This window comes from Sceloporus occidentalis, unplaced genomic scaffold, assembly GCF_023333645.1.
Source record: "Sceloporus occidentalis isolate IW3139 unplaced genomic scaffold, rSceOcc1.0.p SCAF_5, whole genome shotgun sequence".
In the NCBI taxonomy this organism is placed as follows: domain Eukaryota; kingdom Metazoa; phylum Chordata; class Lepidosauria; order Squamata; family Phrynosomatidae; genus Sceloporus; species Sceloporus occidentalis.
In genome coordinates this window covers 55,712,145-55,731,728 of record NW_028316985.1, presented here as the reverse complement: position 1 = coordinate 55,731,728, position 19,584 = coordinate 55,712,145, and the positions used below count along the sequence as shown (strand labels likewise).

The following is a 19,584-nucleotide window of genomic DNA, read 5'->3' as shown; positions in this document are numbered from 1 at the left end:
TTTGAAAGGGAAAAAGCTGATGATTCAGCAGAAGCTGCTGTCTAGAGAAGAAGGGGAGGGGGAGGAAGTAATATTCACTGACACCATCTTTCCATAGCAGCTTCCCATGGTGGAAGGTTTTCCAACTCAGAACTGCAGATTTTTAGGAAATGCAAGGAATTGAAGGACTAAATGTAAATAAGAGCTGTTTCCACAAATGAAAGTTTCTGTTTATAAAACTCCATACATGCAATCTTTAGACTCAGTCCAAGTACACTTAGTGTAAGAATGCAGGACTTGAAAATAACGTCCCATTAGCTTTTGAATACAGGATGTCATTGAGTACTGGAACTGAAAATTAGGGCCCTGTCACACTACATAATTATAATGCTATGATTACACTTTAATTGCTTTGGTTTCATCCTAGGAAATCCTGGGATTTTTAGTTTAGAGACAAGGATTTAAGATTTTCTGCCAGAGAGCTCTGATGCCTCTCAAATTGCAAAGCCCAAGACCCCACAGGATGCAGCTAAGGCAGCTGAAGTGAAATCATTGTGCAAAGAGAAAGGGCCCAATGAGGACTATGTCATCCCTTCCCTTCTTCCAGAACTTGATTAGCTCAATTAGCATATGTTGGATTTTTCACAGGAAGACTACCACAGAAAGCTAGTAGGATTTCACCTGCAGATCTTTTTTGGTATATAATACAATGTTCTGCCTGCATTGTGTAATGCAACAGATCTTGACTGTGGTTGCATTGTCTTAGTGCAAGTGTGACATTGACTTGATCACATGGGGAAAATTGAGAGAGAATCGGAGATTTAAACAGTGATTATCCCAGGCAAAACATGAATTTGCAATTAATATTTTCACACACATTGCTCTTAAAGAGGCAAAGAGACAATAAACAGCAAAAATCACTTTTGGGATTTCCCCGTGAATGATTTGTTGCTGTTTATTGCCCCTTTATTGCCTTTTTATTACCTCTTTAAGAGCAACATCTTGAAAATCTTAATTGCGAATTTGCATTTTGCCTGGGATAATTGCTGTTTAAACCCCTGATTTTTCTCAATTTTCCCCATGTGTTAAGGTCCATAATTTTTTAATAAGTAATTAACTAACAGAAAAAACTATTTACTCACCCGGCCTTTTTCAACACACTGGGTTACCATGACAACGTTGTGAACATTCTGTTCCCATGCCATTTTCCAGAAATCATCCTTTGTGCCAGGCAGAGGTCCTTGAGTTGCGATATATTCCCTACGAAAATTATTGCCCTGCAAATCCAGCAGGCTATGATTAGTTTAGATAGTGCCATAGAAACCAGAGACATTTTTCCTAGGCACCTCTTTAACGAAGTACAATGCCAAAGACTGCTGTAATGATTAGGAGCAGAATGGTGCCTGGAGAAGAGAAGAGACTGTGTCCTACAGAGAAGTCCATTACAGAGCTGGAAAGAAAGCAAAAATAAATAAATAAAATAAATAAAAAAGAAAAAAGGAAGGAAGGAAGGAAGGAAGGAAGGAAGGAAGGAAGGAAGGAAGGGAAAGCTGATTTGCTCCTATCACTTGCCACAAAGCAGTGTCACCTTTTTATCAGTCAATCCTTTGCTCTTTGAGTTCAGCTCTCAAAACCCAAAGAATGATACAAAGAAAGGGAGCCGGGCAGTCTTAAAATGTGGCCTGAAGAATAAATGACTCAGGATTGTGGGATTTAAAAAAATAAAGAAATCTATGTGTCAGATCATGAGTAAAAAATGGCTGCTGGTAGCTTCCAAGCACCCCAGGTGCTTCTTTCTCACACATTTGTTCAGTTCCTTTTTTTCTGCAGTACCTCTTAAGAGGGACTCAAAAGCTTTGCCTTGTTGGAACTTTGGGAGGTAAGAAGTCACTCAGTTCATTCAAAACTAAGGATTAGGCAAGCCTGTTGGAATGTGCCTGCTTGGTGAGATGGTAAATAACTGACGAACACTTGTGTGCATGATGCTGAGGGAAGAGATGAGGCAAAGAGGTCTGAAAAGTCTTTCTGCTAAGTCCAGAGCACAGTACCACCACTAAGAGAGGATTGTGGGACTCGGGGAAGGACAGAACGTTCAAAGCATAAGTTGGGCATCCAAATGGACTCGAGCAAATGGTGAAGTTATCTAGTTAATAGGTTCAAATTCTCCTTAAGTCATGACACTCACTGGATGACACTGGGCCACATCACTCTCCTACAGAACAGGATTGTGAGAGCAGAATGGAGGAGAACATTTATATCACCATAAATATCATTAGGATAATTATGTAGGAAGATTAGAATGAATACTATAATACAGTATATCCTAATCTGTAATGTAGTGGCAACAAAGATTAAGAAATGCACCTGAAATGGTCACAAACAGTATGAACCTCTCAAAATTGAATATTTAGGGCGGTTCAGCTTATGCAGGAGAAGTAATGTTGGTGAGAACAACTCTGATGCAGATCTTAGACGCCAGATGAACTGTGGGGGCAGTTAGGGAGTACTTTCTGGATGACATTTATTATCGTGATGTATAGATGTGGAACAGTTCTCATTGTGCCATTTATTTATGAAAAATGGCACATTGGAGTCTTTGCCAGTTTTGCTTTGGTGCAACGTACTTTCATGCTTTCAGGCTGAAATATGTTTTCAGACATTGAGTGCCAATTGTAGTAAATATTGCTGCAGGTTCTACAAAGACAGTGATGCTTGGAAACTTGACCTTGAATAATATAATGCTGCTTGTTTAAAACTAAAGTGCGCCTAGTAAGTGGGTTTAAATGGTAATGGAATCTGAATCCCATTCAAACCAGTCAGAAGCAGGTTGATGTGAAAATGGTGGGACAGAGATGTAAGAAAGTGCTTTTTCATTACTATGAAAGGCTCTTTTTTAAAAAGGGTCATAAAAATGAAAAATAAAATCACTTACCGGGATGTAGCTTGCATTGATATAGTCAGAACATGGGTCATCATCAACATTTGAAAGTTTTACACGCGTTGTGTCATCTAAGGGCAGAGATTTATTAGAAAAATATTACCAGTCAATCCCAATTTTTAGTTTCTTTTATGCATGCTTGGAAATGGAAATCTATTGCATCTTCGGTCTATGTATGGATAGGCATGTGTGTGAATGTGCCTTTCGGCTTTTGGCAGCCCCATGAATTTCATAGAGTTTTCTTAGGCAATGACTAATCAGAGGTGGTTTTGCCAGTTCATTCCTCTGGTGCGTTAGGGAATTTAGGTCCTTATGAATAGGCATATTTTGTTTTATGATATGTATAATAAATGGTTTATATTTATACATTGCTTTTTGTGCAGATTTGCTAAAATCACACGGACAACTCCAAATATTGAGAAACTTATATAAGATTGTTTTAAAAACAAAAATATAATTAGCAAATACTAACTTTCTACTCATGTTTCCTACTGCTTGCTGAAGTTCTCACAAATAATGAAAGCACAACTCAGTATAATATAGCGATGTTGGAAAAGCCTTTGGCTTGAAAGTTGCACAAGGTTTGCTCCATTATCTGATCCCTGAATGAAGCTGGGAGCAAGCTAAAAACACAGAAGTCTCATGCTAGATCAGACCAAAGGCCAATATCCATTGTGTTCCCATAATGGCCAACCATGACAGCAATGGGACACAGGCCCAACTTCCAAGCTTTGTTTCTAACAACTGGTGTTCAGTGACATGATGCTTCAGATACAGAACAAATATTTAGCTATAATGACTAGTGGATACTGAGCCTTATTTTTCAATAAAACAGCTTTTAGCAAATGATAGGAAATTATGAAAAAGAATTATCTTCAAAGACATGGAGAAAGGGAGGAAAAACACCATGAGACATGCTGGTTTCTATAGGGGAAAAAAATCATTGCTCTGCATGGAATCACTACTATTTGACTTCACCACTTATGATTTCTTGGAAGGAATTAGGATATTCTGGGCTAAAGTACCATTCAACATATCGGAATCTGGTTCTGTGAAAAAGTATGTCTGACATCAGTAGACATTGGTAGCAAATCTGTACGTGCCAAATTTGCAAATCTTAATATGGAGAAGTCCTCAGTAGAAAGAGAAATTTCACTGTATAGGAGATGATGAATTACTATCAACAATATTGGTGGAGAGAAAACCTTTAGCCTACCAGATGTTTCAATTGTTTCAGTTGACAATGCTGTGGCCTCTGAGGGAGAGAACAACAGCTAGGCACAGTGCTATTGTGCTTTGGTCCTAGAAGTTTGTTAGGTGTCCTCCCTCCATTCCACTGCCACTGCAGTGGCCTCTGAAGGAGAGAAGAGCAACTATCATCTGGTGGATTTGCTAATCTCTTTTCTTTTTGTTTTCTTACTTTTTAAATTATAAACCTGAGGGCAGAGAACTATTAAATTAACAATTTGTAAGCCACTCTGGGAGGTTTTCTTTGGCTAATGGGTGTGGTTTAAATACATAAATACTCTTTAATAATAATAATAATAATAATAATAATAATAATAATAATAATAATATTTTCTCGCCTCTCCCGATGGATCAAGGTGGGATTACAACCATAAAAGAACCATAAAACAACAATAACATCTAAATTATATACAATAAAACAATAAATCAGCTAAAAATACAATTCAAAACACACAATTATGGCCAGAAATGGGATTTTTCCTTAAGTTTTTTTTATGAGAGGTCAGGTGGGTAGGCCCACCTGAAAGTGTATAAATCTGGCCAAATACATTTTAGCCTTTAGTATTCCAGCAAAGGCCATGCATATCTGCTTGCTGAAATTATATATATATATATCTTAAGTGCCTTCTTAAAGGCATTTAAGGTGGTAATAAGATGGATCTCTTCCAGCAAGTTGTTCCATAACTTGGAGGCTATGGCTGTGTATGCTCTGTGGGAAGTTGTTGTTAGCTTGACCTTTGAATAATCTAGTAGATTCTTCCTGGATGTGTTGAGACCATTGACTATGCTAGGTGGGGCTGATAAGAATGATTCCCAAATCATCTGGAGGGCCAAAATTTTCCCAACCTTGATCAGCAAGGTAATTTCTCTCTGTGTGTGTTGTTTGATATCCCATACTGTCCACCTCTGCCACATGGGACTTTCTTCATCTTGACAGCACCTATCTATGGGTGAAATATAGTAGCTAATATAATTCCCTTGCCTCTGGCTGTTCTTTTCCCTACACACATTAGAATAGAATTTTGAGTCTGCAGATGAAAATTCCATACATTCTTTGAAAATAAAACCAAGTTTCACTTGTTCTGTGATTAAAGAATTAGTTTTGTAATAGATTTTAAATTTATTTTGACAGATGAAGAATCTACTGCCTTCCAAATCAGTAATGTTGGCCAAATGATTTATGAACATATTAGAATCAGCTGAGTTTTATTATTTCTTTAGCAACTACTAAATAAGGAATTCTGCTGTTCATCTTTTAGGAGTGATCACATAAAAATCAACCATGCATGTAAAGGATGATATTTATTGTTACATCTGCCTACCATCAATAGTGACAGTTCAGCAAAATTGCTGTAACAGCTGAAGCCTTTCATAACCAGGATGAACACTATTAATCCCTGTACTTTTGGTTTGTGGAATGAAGTGAGTAAGCTCTCTTATTCCCATATTGTGACTATTAAAAATAAGACCTTTTTATTGGAGTGGTTCTTTGCTGTCCAGAAGTATTGGAATGAAGAATACACTTCTCCCGTTCCCTTTTTTTCACTAAGAAAATATAAATGGGGAGGAGGAGATAAGCGTCTAGCCCAACATTACTACTTACAGGGCAATATATTATTGTATCGATTTTTCCCTCGGTTCTCTGGAAGAAGTGCAATGTCACATGACTGGTTTCGACCCACATCTTTCAGATCCTGTGAAAGACCAAGAGAATGAGAAGAAGGGGAGAGAAAAGAGTTAAATGATATTATTATATGGCCTTTATAATGTATAAGCTACTCAAAACTAAGGAATGGGAATTGATGTGACTGAAACTGAGCAGTTCTGGATTGTGCTGAGTCCTAAGGGATTCAGACTTTCACCCCTACTTCTTCCAAGACAACTTCTAGTGCTAAGCTGAAATATAAAAGAGCAGTGCCAAATGAAACTGTTGCTTAGACACATGGGTACTTGTTTCAATATATGTGGATAATAAAGGTTTTGTAGACTAACCATACATTCTTTAGAATTCTTTGTTGAGATAAGGAAGTCCAATGTTCTATGCATTTTGACTGCTCCTGTTGCAACTAGGAACAGCAGAACAAGCCATGGATTTGGCATCTATGGGGCTAAATTCAATTGATAATCCCAGCTACAGTAGATCCACTGAATCAATGGGATTTACATACTGTATGTGCTGATTTACTAAGGCCCTGTTGATTAAATGACTCTGTTCCATTTAAGACTAGCAGATGGATTGTGATTGCTGTTGTTATTGTTGATGTTGTTGTCTGCCTTCAAGTCATTTCTGACTTATGATGACCCTTCCTGGGCATATCAGTGACATTATTGGAGCTTACTACTTTAGGCTATAGCTCTAGATTTACCCTCTCCCCCAAACTGCAGCAAGGGGCACTTAAACAGGATGGCGGGAGAAAAAGAATACTATTGCTGTCAACAAAGTTTCTTTTCTTTTCCAGTCAGCCCTCCATCGCCCTCCACTGCCACCCTTTTAAAGAGTATTTGTATGAGGATGTGGCAAAAAGTGGAAGGAGACTGACAAGCAGACACACAAAACAGTGTGGGATAAACTGGCATAAATTGTCAGTCTGGATGAGCCTATCATTAGTTTGTCCTGGTTGCTGAAAACTATTATGCTGGGATATTACAAAAGCATTTGCACTTGCTAGGCTAATCCTGCCCCATGTCTCTCTGTTTTTGGCACTTGAAGATCTGTTCTCCATCTTAGTTCTGTAACAATACAACCTTATCTCCCTGTGCCAACTAATCACCACTGATCCAGTAACATTTAATTGGACTGGTCTTGAGTAACTGTATTGAGGACAATAGCCAAAAGGTATCAACCAGTTCATTCAGAGGGGTGAGAGAATGCTTTTCATTCTCTTTGTGCTTACCTCATATTCCTTGGATAGGAGGTAGTTGGAGTCTGCCTGAAGTTTGGTGAAGTGCATTTCAAACTGGTTTACTTTTATTGGGCTAAAACATTCAAAGAGGGGGAAAATCACATACCATCTGTTAATACAGCAAGAAACAAGAAGTCAGCAGAAAATATGTTGTCTGCAATGACTTAGCTTCTGCTTGCTTACCTGGAAGTTTTCCGGCTCCTTTAAGTTGTTGGAGAGAAAAGAAAAAAGTGGGTCAGTTGGTGATTAAGCTGAAAACAATGTCCTCTGACACCTGGGAAACATTTTGACCTTACCCTTTTTGTCCCATGTTCAAGTGAACAGACAGCGGCCTGTCTCTGCGAATGCTCACTCTTGCTGTTGGTCTTTCAGGACCACTACTGCAATACAAGAAGTTAAGGAGCATTATAGCTAGTGCATTAGTAAATGGACATTTTGTTTTTGCTCACCAGGAGCAGAACACCCATCTATCATGAAAAATACATCACGCTTATTGCAAAAACAATTCTACAATGCTGCAACAAAACAGTTTTTATTTTGACGCAGTACATTTTTGCTTCGTGCATGAAGCATCTCATCTTTAAAGAAGTAATGTCATTTAGCCTGCAATCCTTCCTGTATTTACATGACCACACATATATTAATACAAACCCACCCATTATTCAACATTGAAATACATATGTAGCTTAGAATTTATTGTGCCACCCTTTCAGAAAGTGCAGCCTTAAAAACAGATTTCACATTTAGAGCATGTCTCTGCTATAAACAGGAACTGACATCTAATTTACATTTATGCCCATCTACCCGTTGGCTGAAAAGAGACAAATGAGAATTTTTACTCACTTTACTTTTTGTCTGCAGACAAGAAATGCAGTGACGGCCACCAACATAATTATCAGAAATAAACTAGCACTCACTCCTTCTATAACTCCAAATGAGGGTTCTGAAATAAATATATAGCAAGATCAGATAAATGATCTACTTTCATGGCTAGAAAAAAAGGGATACGATTCACTACTCCTACTCCCTGATGTTCCTCAATGTAATTAATAGCAAAGGTCTAACAGGCATGAACATACATCTGTGTGACCACATATTCACAGCAGAATCTTTGATCTGATCAGAGATGTTTTGCACATTAGCCTCTTAAATTGCATAGCCTCCACATCAATTGCTGGTTGACTCACCAATGTACACACTCTCCAACTCTTATTATTCACTTCTGTACATGCTGCACTATCAGTTGTTGTTGTTGTTGCTGTTGTGTCCCTTCATTTCTGATGAATGGTCACTCTAAGACTACTATCACATTGTTTTCTTGGCAGAATTTGTTCAGATAGGGTTTGCCCTTGCCTTCCTCTGAAGCGGAGAGAGTATGTCTTCCCTAGGGTCACCCAGTGGGTTTCCATGGCCAAGTGGAGGTTCAGAATTTTAGTCCACTGCTTAAACTACATAAGTTTGGATTGTTGTTGTTGTGTGCCTTCATTTCTGACTTACGGTGACTTTAAGGTGAATCTATCATGGGGTTTTCTTGGCAAGAATTGTTTAGAGGAGGTTTGCCTTCCCCTGAGGCTGAGAGCATGTGACTTGCCCAAGGTCACCCAGTGGTTGGGGATTATGACTTAATTCCAAATTCTATTCCCAAAAAAGTAGATTTACTGCTGAATAGTAAGTCAACCTCTGCATAAATTACATTCATTCAATGGGTCTACTATTTATAACTAACTATTAGATTTAGACCTATGCACGTTAACTGGATAATGTGAACATTTCTCATTTATGTACAGTACATGCTTATGTCTTCATATAAATAGGTAAAATTAATACCATTTATGCACATTCACTAGTGAACTTGCATTTGCTACTAAACAAACACAGGGCCCAATTTATTTGATCCATAGCCCTTTGTGCTGAAAGCTATGATTTTTAAGCAAGCACTGCACATGTTCAGAGGAACTCTCACACAACGTTATTTCACATTGTTGGTTGGCTGGACTTCACTGCAGCTTTTGACACCATCAGTCATAGTACTAGAGAAAGGGTTGTCAACATACATGTTGGGAACATTGCTTTGTAGTGGCTTTTATGTTGTCTGACTGGTTTAGGGTAAAGGATATTACTGGGGGACTCTTGTATGATGACAAGGCCACTGATCTTTCAGGTTCCTGGGGGTTCATTTCTGTCTTCCACAAAGCCTCTCTCTTTTAAGTTTCAGGAGAGCTATTAAGGATTTCACTGAATATTTATCCTGAGTTAAAGTTGTTTTTCTGCATGTTATTCTGCTTTTTGATTTAATGTGTGGAATTAATTTGATTAATTTGAAATGTGCATTGTAACTTAAACTGTTTTGTATATTTTATAGAGTTTTAAATATATTTTTATTAGGTGTATAAATTTATTATACAAAATCTATACAATAAATTAACTGAACAAAAGATAAATGGAGCCTCGTCAATGGATTAATGTTAACAAAAAAATAAAACTAGGAAATACTTCTATGAAGAAATTAAGAGTATTCAGTCAAAAAAGATTACTGATTATAAATTATTCTGAAAAAGAGTAAATAAATAAGACACTGAAAACAAAGGAAGACCCTCATGGTACACTTCATCTACAAAATTGTTGTTTTAAAACTTATGTATTATTTTAAAACTTAGGTTATCGAGAGGGCAGTCACCCTCCAACTCCAAGCTGTTTTGGATGAAACCGATTAAATGGACCCATTTCAGGCTTCAGGGCGGGATACGGTGTTGAGACAGCCATGGTTGCCTTAGTCAATGATATCTGTCTGGGTATCGACAGGGGAAGCATGACCTTGTTGATGCTCTTGGACATCTCAGCGGCTTTCGATACCATAGACCATGGTATCCTTCTGGAACGCCTGAGAGAGTTAGGAATTGGAGACACTGCGCTCCAGTGGATCCATTCCTACCTCTCGGGTAGATTCCAGATGGTGATGCTGGGGGACTCATGCTTTTCCAAAAGAGAGTTGACATCTGGCATCCCCCAGGGCACTATTCTGTCCCCCATGCTGTTTAACATTTACATGAAACCACTGTGAGAGATCATCCGGAGACATGGGCGCGGTGTTATCAGTACCCTGATGACACCCAAATTTATTTCTCTATGTCTTCGACTGCTGCAGTGACTAAGGATGGCATCTCTCCTCTGGACGCCTGCCTTGAGTCGGTAATGGGCTGGATGAGGGAAAACAAACTCAAGTTGAATCCAGAGAAAACGAAGGTATTCGCAATAGGTTCCCCAAGTCCAGGGATGGAGATTTGTCAACCACTCCTGGACGGGGTCACACTTCCCCTAAAGGACAAAGTGCACAGTTTGGGGGTTCTTCTGGATCCATCACTACAATTATCATCTCAAGTAGATGCGATGACCAGAAGTGCCTGGTACCAACTTCGGTTGATACGCCAACTGTGTCCCTACCTGGACTGAAAGGACCTTGAAGCAGTGGTACTTGCACTGTTAATCTCTCGCTTAGATTTCTGTAATGCGCTCTACATGGGGCTACCTTTGTATCAAGTTCGGAAACTTCAGCTGGTACAAAATGCTGCAGCCAGATTGGTCACCGGTACACCTAGGACTGACCATATAACACCTGTCTTAAGATCTCTTCACTGGCTGCTGATTAGTTTCCAGGCACAGTACAAAGTGTTGGTTATTACCTTTAAAGCCCTACATGGCTTGGGACTGAGTTACTTGAAGGAACGCCTCTCCCTACACAATCTGCCCCACACTCTCAGAACACCTGGGAAGAATCTATTGGATTGTTCTAAGACCAGATTAAGATCTACTTCCCATAGGGCATTCACGATGATGGCTCCCAAATTGTGGAATGGCTTGCCGGAGGAGATCCGTCTTATTACCACCTTAGATGCCTTTAAAAAGGCAATTAAGACGGATCTCTTTCGGTGAGCCTATCCCTCAGACCTGCTATAACAGCTTAAGACAATACTCCACTCGGAACTACGATGAGGAATCAGACATTGATATTGCACATGTACAGGTTTGATGTGTTTTTAAGTTTTTGTTTGTACAATGATAATGTATTTTAACTATTTGTAATTTTATAGCTGTGTTGTTCTCCTGCCTCGATCAGTAGGGAGAGGCGGGATATATATAAATAAAAAATATTATTATTATTATGTATTTTAGATTATTAGAATTGCTTCTAAAAATAATTTAATTTACAAAGCAATGTGCATTAAAATGTTCTAAAATGTTAAAAATTGTGATGCTTTCTAATAGGCTGCCAGGGAGGCAGATTCTTGCAAGTAGATTAAATAACAGTTCCAGGTCCAACGGTTCCATCAGTCCTTTTATATACCCCAAGAGAAAGATTTCTGAATCTGAAGAAATACAATATCCCACAATTTCTGGATTTTATGTAAGACTTGTCTCCAAAATGGCTGTGTGTATGAACAGAACCCCAATCACAAAGGCCTACATCAAGCTGTCAGTTCCAGTTAGAGTAGACTTACTGAAATCAATGGATATACAAACATATTAATTTACTACTCAGGTATTGATTCAATGGTTCCACTCTAGTTGGGACTAGCAACTGGTTTTAAACCAAAATCAGAAGAGATTCGACAGCTGAATACGCTTCAAAACTGAAGACCTCCCTCTTCCCACAGGCTTATCCAGTTGATTTTTCATTTGTAATTTTTAAGTGATGAATTTTAAATGTGTATCTTTTCAATATGTGTATATGCTCTCTGCCATTTTAAATTGATGTGAATTTTAACTGATGGTGTTTATCTGTTCATTGTTGTTGTTCTCCATCTCAGTCCATGGAGAAATGCAGGTAAGAAGTCATCATCATCTATTATTATTATTATTATTAGTAGTAGTAGTAGTAGCAGCAGCAGAAGTCCAATGGATTTCAAAGCTCTGTTCATTCACTGCAGCAAGGAGGTAGGTGTATGTGGGTGCAACTTTATCCCCCCCTCCCCCATTGCCCTTTAGGCTTTCCAACTGGATGGAATTTACTATGCCAGCTTCAGGGCTGGTTTAATGACAGAACCATTTCTGGTAGGATGGCAGGGGATCTATACAAGGGAATGAAAAGCCTTTGGAATATGTGAGTCCGCAACCTCCCTTGACACTTTCTCTCTTAACATTTCTAGTTTCCAGGCTCCAAATGAGAAACATTTGAACTGTTTGTTGTTGTTGTTCTCAATAAATAAAGAGGGATGCAAGATTCTCCCTCAGTTAGTGTTCCCAGGTCTCAGGGTGCCTGCTGGAGTTTCAGAGAATTGCTGTGTTCCTCTGGGTATCAGGTGCTGGAGGAGGATTTTAATATACAATATTAAACGGTACTTATTTCCATGGCTGGTAGGCTTACTGGCTCAGTACGAAGTGTGTTTGTGCATTGCACTCGGGCACAATGATGTACCAAAGAATCGGTAGTGAGAGGGGAGAAGTCTGGAGAGAGCCAGAGACTGCGTGTGTCATGCCATTTAGAGTAAGGGCCAGCCTCAATAGTTGTAAGCTGTCTTGTTCCACAAGCCCTGAAAGCAACAGTACATGCCCTGGAAAATATTCTCTATGAGCTAACCTGAACTTTCCAAAAGCTCCATCAGGTGTGCAGGGGCTTGAAAAAATTCCCACACATATTTGTGCTATTAGTAAACTTGAATAGAATGTGAGCCCTCTAGGCAGTAACCACTACAAATGCTGTATACCTTTTGCCATCTATCCAGTTGTCAAGAGATGTGTCCTACCCTCTGCCAGCTTTTGGTTACTATATTACTTAGTTGTTTGGATTTTATCAAATTCTAGGCCCATGTACCCAGCTTCTCCTTGTACCTATTTCTGTAATCTACTAGCTCATAGGTTCCAACCTCCCATATAATCCTTGCTTGCTTTATCTGTGTGACATACCAAAGGGCTATCTTGGTTTTATGGCTCTGAAAACTCAGAGAAAAAGTTTTTGCTGATCTGGCAAATTTCACCATATGAACTTGGTGAAAAGTATGCCGACCTCTGGCCAAGCTACTACAGCTGCCCTACAAAACCCTCTTTTGCACCATTTTGTCTCCAGCCAAAGCTCATGTTTAAGACAACCCCATATGTCTTATAATTATAAGGGGCAACTAACCTGACTCTGTAGTGATTGGCAAGGAAAAATAGGTATCAGAGAATAAGGGCTCAGGGAGTTCCTTCAGGTCTTCTCTGAAGAGTTGCGTGAAAGCCCGGATGCTGATCCTGGGGTAAAAAAAGTAAAGGTTTTATGTTAGATCACCCAGTGAGTCATAATTTATCATAATAGCTTTAAATGGTGCCAGTGTTATTTTGGAAACAACTGCTTTGTGGAGTACAAAAGGCTGCAAAGTATAATGAAGTATGTACGTATGTAAATTCAGGCTTCTGACTTGTCACTACTCTGTTCTTTGAATTACTTAATACTGTAATTTCTATCTTCCACTTTAAGAGTTAAGAGTGATGAAAAAGCTAAGGTGCTTTCTAAATACTTAAGGTTTTGCTTTGGGCCAAGCTTTATGTAATGTAGAAGATCAATGAATGGATATTCCCATGTCTTTTTCCTTTACCCAAAAGCAGCTATATGACATTCAAACTGGATTCAAGACATGACACAGGGAGAAGACTTTTTAATCCCCCCCTCCCATGTATTTCCCCACTTTAAATGACCCTGCCACCAAGCTTTAACTTTATTTATTTATTTAGAGCATTTATATCTCGCTGTTTAGCCACCAAAGCTCTCATTAATTAAATAATTAGCTCTAGTATGAGGATAAGTGAATTCCCCCCAGTCATCCTCAGTGGATGCCAATGGCAAGCCCCTCAGAACAACCCTTAGCAAGAAATCCTGGGATAGGTTAGCTTTGGGGGGAGTCACATTCTCTTAGCCAAGAAACCCCTGTAGATTTAAATGTGGGGTATAAATGCAATATAATATGTGTGCAAGAGCTTTAGTTTGCACCAACAGAGTCTGTTGTGGTTTTATTTTTTGGGAAAGAGGAAAAAATGACCCCTAACCCCCAGCCCCACTGATAAGTTTTTTTTAAAAAAAGTCAAGCAAATCATGCACATCTTTGTCATACCAGTGATGTGAATATTTAAAGGTGTTGTCTACTGTGGCCATGCAATAGCAAAGATGTGCATAAGATATCGATCTTTTAAAAAAGAAGAACACCATCTAATGATGTTTCCAGGAGAACCCCCTCCCTGGCTTTGACTTTGTCTGGCAGTAAGAGAGGAAAGGGGTGAGCATGATCTGCCTCCTGAACATTAACCCCTCCCTTCCTGTGCTCCGAATTTAATCAACAGCAGTTTCTCATAGTGGCTGGTAAAAAAAGACAAGTTCTTTTAAAAAGACACAGTGAAATCCTCAGTTCCAAAAGAAAAGGATTAAGAGGGATTTGTGCCAGCCCGCCTGGAATTTGGTTTGAGAAATGATCTCCTTTTAAATTGGTTTGCAAACCGGTTTATAACGTAGTCTCAATGGCCCCTCATTCTTTTCACACCAAATATATTCTGGTTCATGCTATGCTTTCCTTCTTTTAGCAACCTAATTTTGTGGGTAATGGTAAGATATTATTGTTGTTGGAACTGATAGACAACTGAGAATCAAAAACTTTGGGCAATGAATTGGAAATCATCTACCAGCAGATTCTACCTGCTCCTAGTTTAGTATATTTTGTCCCTAATATCAGATGTATTTATTGTAAATATATTGGTATTTAATTGACCAGACCCTCTTGTACTGCAGACAAGGATTGTGAATCAAACATTTTCCACTCAGGGATTAGCAAATTCACTTTTCAATATGATAGTGATAGAGACCTTCTTGCTGGTAAGAGTTCTGTATATTATGAATTGCAACATTCATAGACATAGGTGAAGGGATTGTTCTTGACACTATCTATGAGGAAGAGTATGGAAAAGCTATTATACATGGCATGGTAAAATACAGATAGCACTGTGTAACAGGCTGTAGTTCAAGTGCTTTTAGAAAGCATAGTTCCAAATAACACACCACATTTTGTGTTGTATGATTACTGCAATAAATCTCACCTATAATCAGTCCTGGGTTTTAGTGGTCCATCACAATATTTCTGCAGCTTTGAAGTGCACTTTCCTCCCAGATTTTCCATCTCTGTTCCAAGCTTAATATCAAAGCTCTTTGAAATGCTATCAGGATTTTCAGTGCATTTACTTGCAAAATAATCTGTTTGATAGATATGAATGGAGTGGTTGTGTTTGTATTCCAAGTAAGAAGGTAAAGGGTGATGTTGTTCTGGCTTCAGTCCTTCACTACCTAGAAAGGAGTGATTAGAAAAGGGTTTTTTTCCTTCAAAAAAGCAAAACTTAAGTACTCTATTATGGGAATAAGCAGACCTGGGAAATTGGGCCCTGTCTGCATGGGCCAAAAAACAAACAAACAAAAACCTGGCTTCCTGCTGTCTGCTTGACAGGGAGTGGATCACACAGAGCTGAATCCCAGTGTCTGGCATGAACAAACCAGATGATATCCAGGCTGTTTAGTGCCAAACCTGGGGTAGACCCATCTTGATATGGGGTGAAAAAATACCCTTTTTCCAACGCCAGGCATCTGTTTGCATGTGCATCCTACTGTGCTATCTGACATATCTGCTACTGCAGGTTGCTCTCTCTCTGAGGCCCGAACAGCCACATGAAGCCACAGAGTAAAGCAGTGGCGGCAGATGCACCAGGCAAGACAAATATGTGAATAGCTGACTAGTGTCAAAACAGAGGGCCTGAGGCAACAGGAGGAAGTGGGGACAGATCTAGGGCCAGGATATCCTGGGATGCCACTGGCCAGTGCACACAGGACCCTACTTTTAAAATGTAAAATGTTCCAATTCCAGTTCTAATGACTAAAACAAGTTAGTTATCATTACAGTCATTTTTCCCAAGTATTTCAACTTTCCATTTCTCATAACTAACTAAATAGCTACTTTCAGCTACATCTTAAAAATATCTAAATGGTGCAAAAGACTGGTCTGTGATACAGAGTGTTGAAACATTTAAATAGCCTAAAACAACAATAGAAATAAGTCCTCATGCAGGATAGAATTTAAATTAAATAGAAGAAAATGGCATATAAATATGACCAGACCCCAAGTACTTTCCATAAATGCCTATGACCAAAACATAGATGAAAAAAGATTGAAAAATTACATATAACATGCTTTTATTAAAACAGTTTTGTTTCACCTCAGAAGAAACAGCTACTCAGAGCAAGCATTCTTTTAAAAGAAGAATCATAAGGGTTTTTACGATGTGGTTTATTTTGTGATAGTTTTGGTCATCTTTAAAATAAAATCAACAACAAAAGAGAACAGAACATTCTCTTCTCCTACCCAAGTACTACTCATTTCTATAAAGACTTACCTGGATGTTAGTGCTGCTAAAGTCATCAGGGTTACTTGTTAAAAGTAAGAAAAAGTTTACAGTTATACTGCAAAAGTAGTTAAGCCATTCCTTATTATATTACAATCCTGTGCATCATAATGTCATAATGTTATATTACTGGACATAGAACATAATCATAAGTAATTTGTTGTCTGTAATAAGACTAGATTCCAGATCAAGACTGACTCCTGAATGATTGATGTTGGAATTCATATATATTATTAAAGATGATCTTACATTCCATTTAATGGAATGGAATTTTACAGTGCAAATTGTTTAGGAGAAAAGTGGGAAAAGTTAATGCAAGCTATTTTGTATAGCCATAAAAACATACCATCAGCTTCTCTCACAACCACAGTAAAGTATTTCACAGCTCCATTTGTGTCACTAAACCAGCTGCAATTGAAAGTGAAGTGGATGGAAGATTTGCTGATGACAACATCCTTTCTGTTCACTCGAATGTACGCAGGTGGTGGTGGTGGGCCTAAACAAAAGCCATTAAATATATTTTGTCAAAACATAATAGACATCTTAATTCCATGTACTTATTCTATAACCTTCAACATTTTACAGATGAAAGCAGTGACACAGGTGGCTGAGCAACAGCAGTGTGGTCAAAAGAATGTGTCTGGCAGCAAGAGGCAAACATTATTAATGTGTTTGAAAACACAAAATTACTGTTTTACGTAAAGACAGTTTAGAATTTATGTACTGGGTTTGAGAAGTCCTGAATAAAAGAAAACAAACAAATAAGCTTCATTTATATACCGCTTCATACCACCTAAGCAGTGTCTAAGTGGTTTACAACTGTAAGCACATTGTTTGTGTGTGTATGCAGCACAATTAACGCAAACATAATATCCTATAATACATTGTTGTAATCTTGTCAAACCATGCTTAGAATTACAGATGTCTTTCAGATACAGACCTCAGTGTTCATACCATTCCCTCTGCCAAATTTATCAGGTCAAATTCCACCTTCCCCATAACATTCATGCAAACCAATAATACTTTCTCAGACTAACCTATATCACTAGGTTGTTGTTAGGATAAACATGGGAGGTGGGGGTGGGTGTATGTGAGGAAGGAAGGAAGGGTGGAATGCACAAAGGGGAGAAGATGGTGCCTACCTATGTTTATCTTTACAACAAAATACATAGTTTTAGATCTTATAGATAGTTGGAGCTGTCAGTGACAGGAAAAGATCTTGGAATTGTGGTGGACAGCTTGAAGAAAATGTTGATCCAGTGAAGGATAACACTGAAAAAGGTGCATTCCATGTTAGAGATCAATATGGTAGAAATAAAGAGTCTCCTAACACTTGATGGCTGTATTCTGAGCTGGAACCCGTTGCAATTTTAGGCCTTCTCTGGGTTTTGTTTGGTACAAAAAACTGATACATACTAATGTTATATGAAGTTTTGGAAAATGATGCAGCAGATGATCTGTAGCAGGGGAGCATTCTTTTTTTTTTTTTAGATCCAGCATCTCCTCACAAGAAGTGGTAGAACTGGGCACTTAATCAACAATGGTTGACACTGCAGTTTCCCATGGCTAATTAGGTGTCCCCTCTAGGTAAGCCCCGGGAAGATGTATTCCCATGGTTTATAGAGTGAAGAAGCAAACAAAGGCAATCAAATGTGCTGGCAATGCCCCATTCCAATAGCTATGGGAACTGCATGGCTAGGGGGCTATACAAACTTTTGCTGGGATGCCACCCCTTTCCTGGCCAGATTAGGGTGCGACTCTATGGCACCCCTTTGGTGCTGCAGCATCTGGACACTGCGTCAGAGGAGCGTCATCATGGCACCCTAGGGGCGGAGTCAGGGCGTGCATCATCAGGAAGCTGCACCCTGACTCCACCCACAGGCCAGCCTTTCAGGCCGATCTGTATAGAGCCTAGGTTACTAAAAGCAAGTCTACTTCCCTGGTATATTTTCAGCCTTCAGTCTATTCTCAGCCTGGAACTTTGAAGGTCCAGTGAAATTATCTAGCAAAATCTGCTAAATACAAATTAAATATTTGCATGCTACTAGAAGGTTGCTTGGCTCTGATGCTAACAAGTACTCTAAAGCCCATCAGCCTGTTCATTACAGATTGCCAACTTCAATGGTTTTAAAAGTAATAGAAAACAGCTTGACAAACAGGTGGCTAAGTTTAGTTGGTATATGTGAGGATGTAAAACCTGCCTTTGATTGTCAGTTGAGTCAAATAAGCAGCTTAGTAATTAAAAATGCACTTGGCACTTCAGGATCTGGCATGAATGATTAAAACATGCACCCAGTGCAGCAAAGCAGATATTCATTTCCCATTAGCATGCACTGGAGGTTTTCCTGCATCCATCCTGTCCACATTTTGTTCTCCATTGTGAGGTATCTGTACACAGAAAATAGACTTACGATCTATCATAGTGATGGTGTTATCTTTTACCACATCACTGGTCATGTCAGCTGACTGGACTTTGATGGACACCAGGTATCTTGTGTGGGGCACTAGTGTCATGATGGTAAACACAGACCTCTCTTTCTCTATTATTTTGGAGAATTCAATCTCCTCAGTGTCCATTTTCTTGCACTCAATGCTATATCTGTCAAAGTCAGAGTCAGGAGGGATCCAGGAGCATGCAATGGCAGTAGAATTTTGGGGGCGGCAGTGCAAACTTTGTATCTTGTCTGGTCCTTTAGAGAAAAAGAATAAAGGATTTACATTATACATTTTCTATTTACTTTATATAGCACAACAATGACTGTCAGTGTTAAAAACAAAATTAAATTAAGAAGAAAATTACAATGTGATATAGGAATGTATTAACACTGATTTTTTTATAGTATCATTTAAGTTTCTTTTAATTCAGTCTGTTATTTTGCAGGTCCTTTATCTGCACTTTTTACAAAATGCGGCACAATTTTTTGTTTTATTCACTTTCCAAACAGTCCTTTAAGGAAAGTAGGTTATTAATTTAAACAATGATGAGGCTAATAGATAGGAAATTGCTTGAGGCTACACAGTTCTCTCATTTGCAATATTTGGATCACATCCTTCAAGGGGATACATGGACCTATTCCATTATATCCTCGCAATCACCTTATGAAGTTAGGG

At 38.7% G+C, this 19,584-nt stretch overlaps 1 protein-coding gene across 6 annotated transcripts in view; it reads right to left on the bottom strand.

Annotated features, from left to right (window-relative positions):
- The window catches only part of PTPRB (protein tyrosine phosphatase receptor type B), a 96,887-nt gene that overhangs the window by 17,667 nt on the left and 59,636 nt on the right, over positions 1 to 19,584 (bottom strand). For 5 of the 6 annotated variants that reach the window (XM_089524119.1, XM_089524114.1, XM_089524117.1 and 2 more), the window contains 11 exons: positions 18,885 to 19,163; positions 16,820 to 16,969; positions 15,124 to 15,367; positions 13,187 to 13,293; positions 7,912 to 8,011; positions 7,365 to 7,448; positions 7,252 to 7,269; positions 7,060 to 7,141; positions 5,769 to 5,859; positions 2,912 to 2,988; positions 1,122 to 1,256 (listed from right to left, as the gene is read on the bottom strand). In XM_089524119.1, the coding sequence (XP_089380245.1) occupies positions 1,122 to 1,256; positions 2,912 to 2,988; positions 5,769 to 5,859; positions 7,060 to 7,141; positions 7,252 to 7,269; positions 7,365 to 7,448; positions 7,912 to 8,011; positions 13,187 to 13,293; positions 15,124 to 15,367; positions 16,820 to 16,969; positions 18,885 to 19,163 (1,367 nt within the window). Of the gene's footprint in view, positions 1 to 1,121; positions 1,430 to 2,911; positions 2,989 to 5,768; positions 5,860 to 7,059; positions 7,142 to 7,251; positions 7,270 to 7,364; positions 7,449 to 7,911; positions 8,012 to 13,186; positions 13,294 to 15,123; positions 15,368 to 16,819; positions 16,970 to 18,884; positions 19,164 to 19,584 lie in introns of all 6 variants that reach the window. The other variant, XM_089524118.1, reaches the window with a different exon arrangement.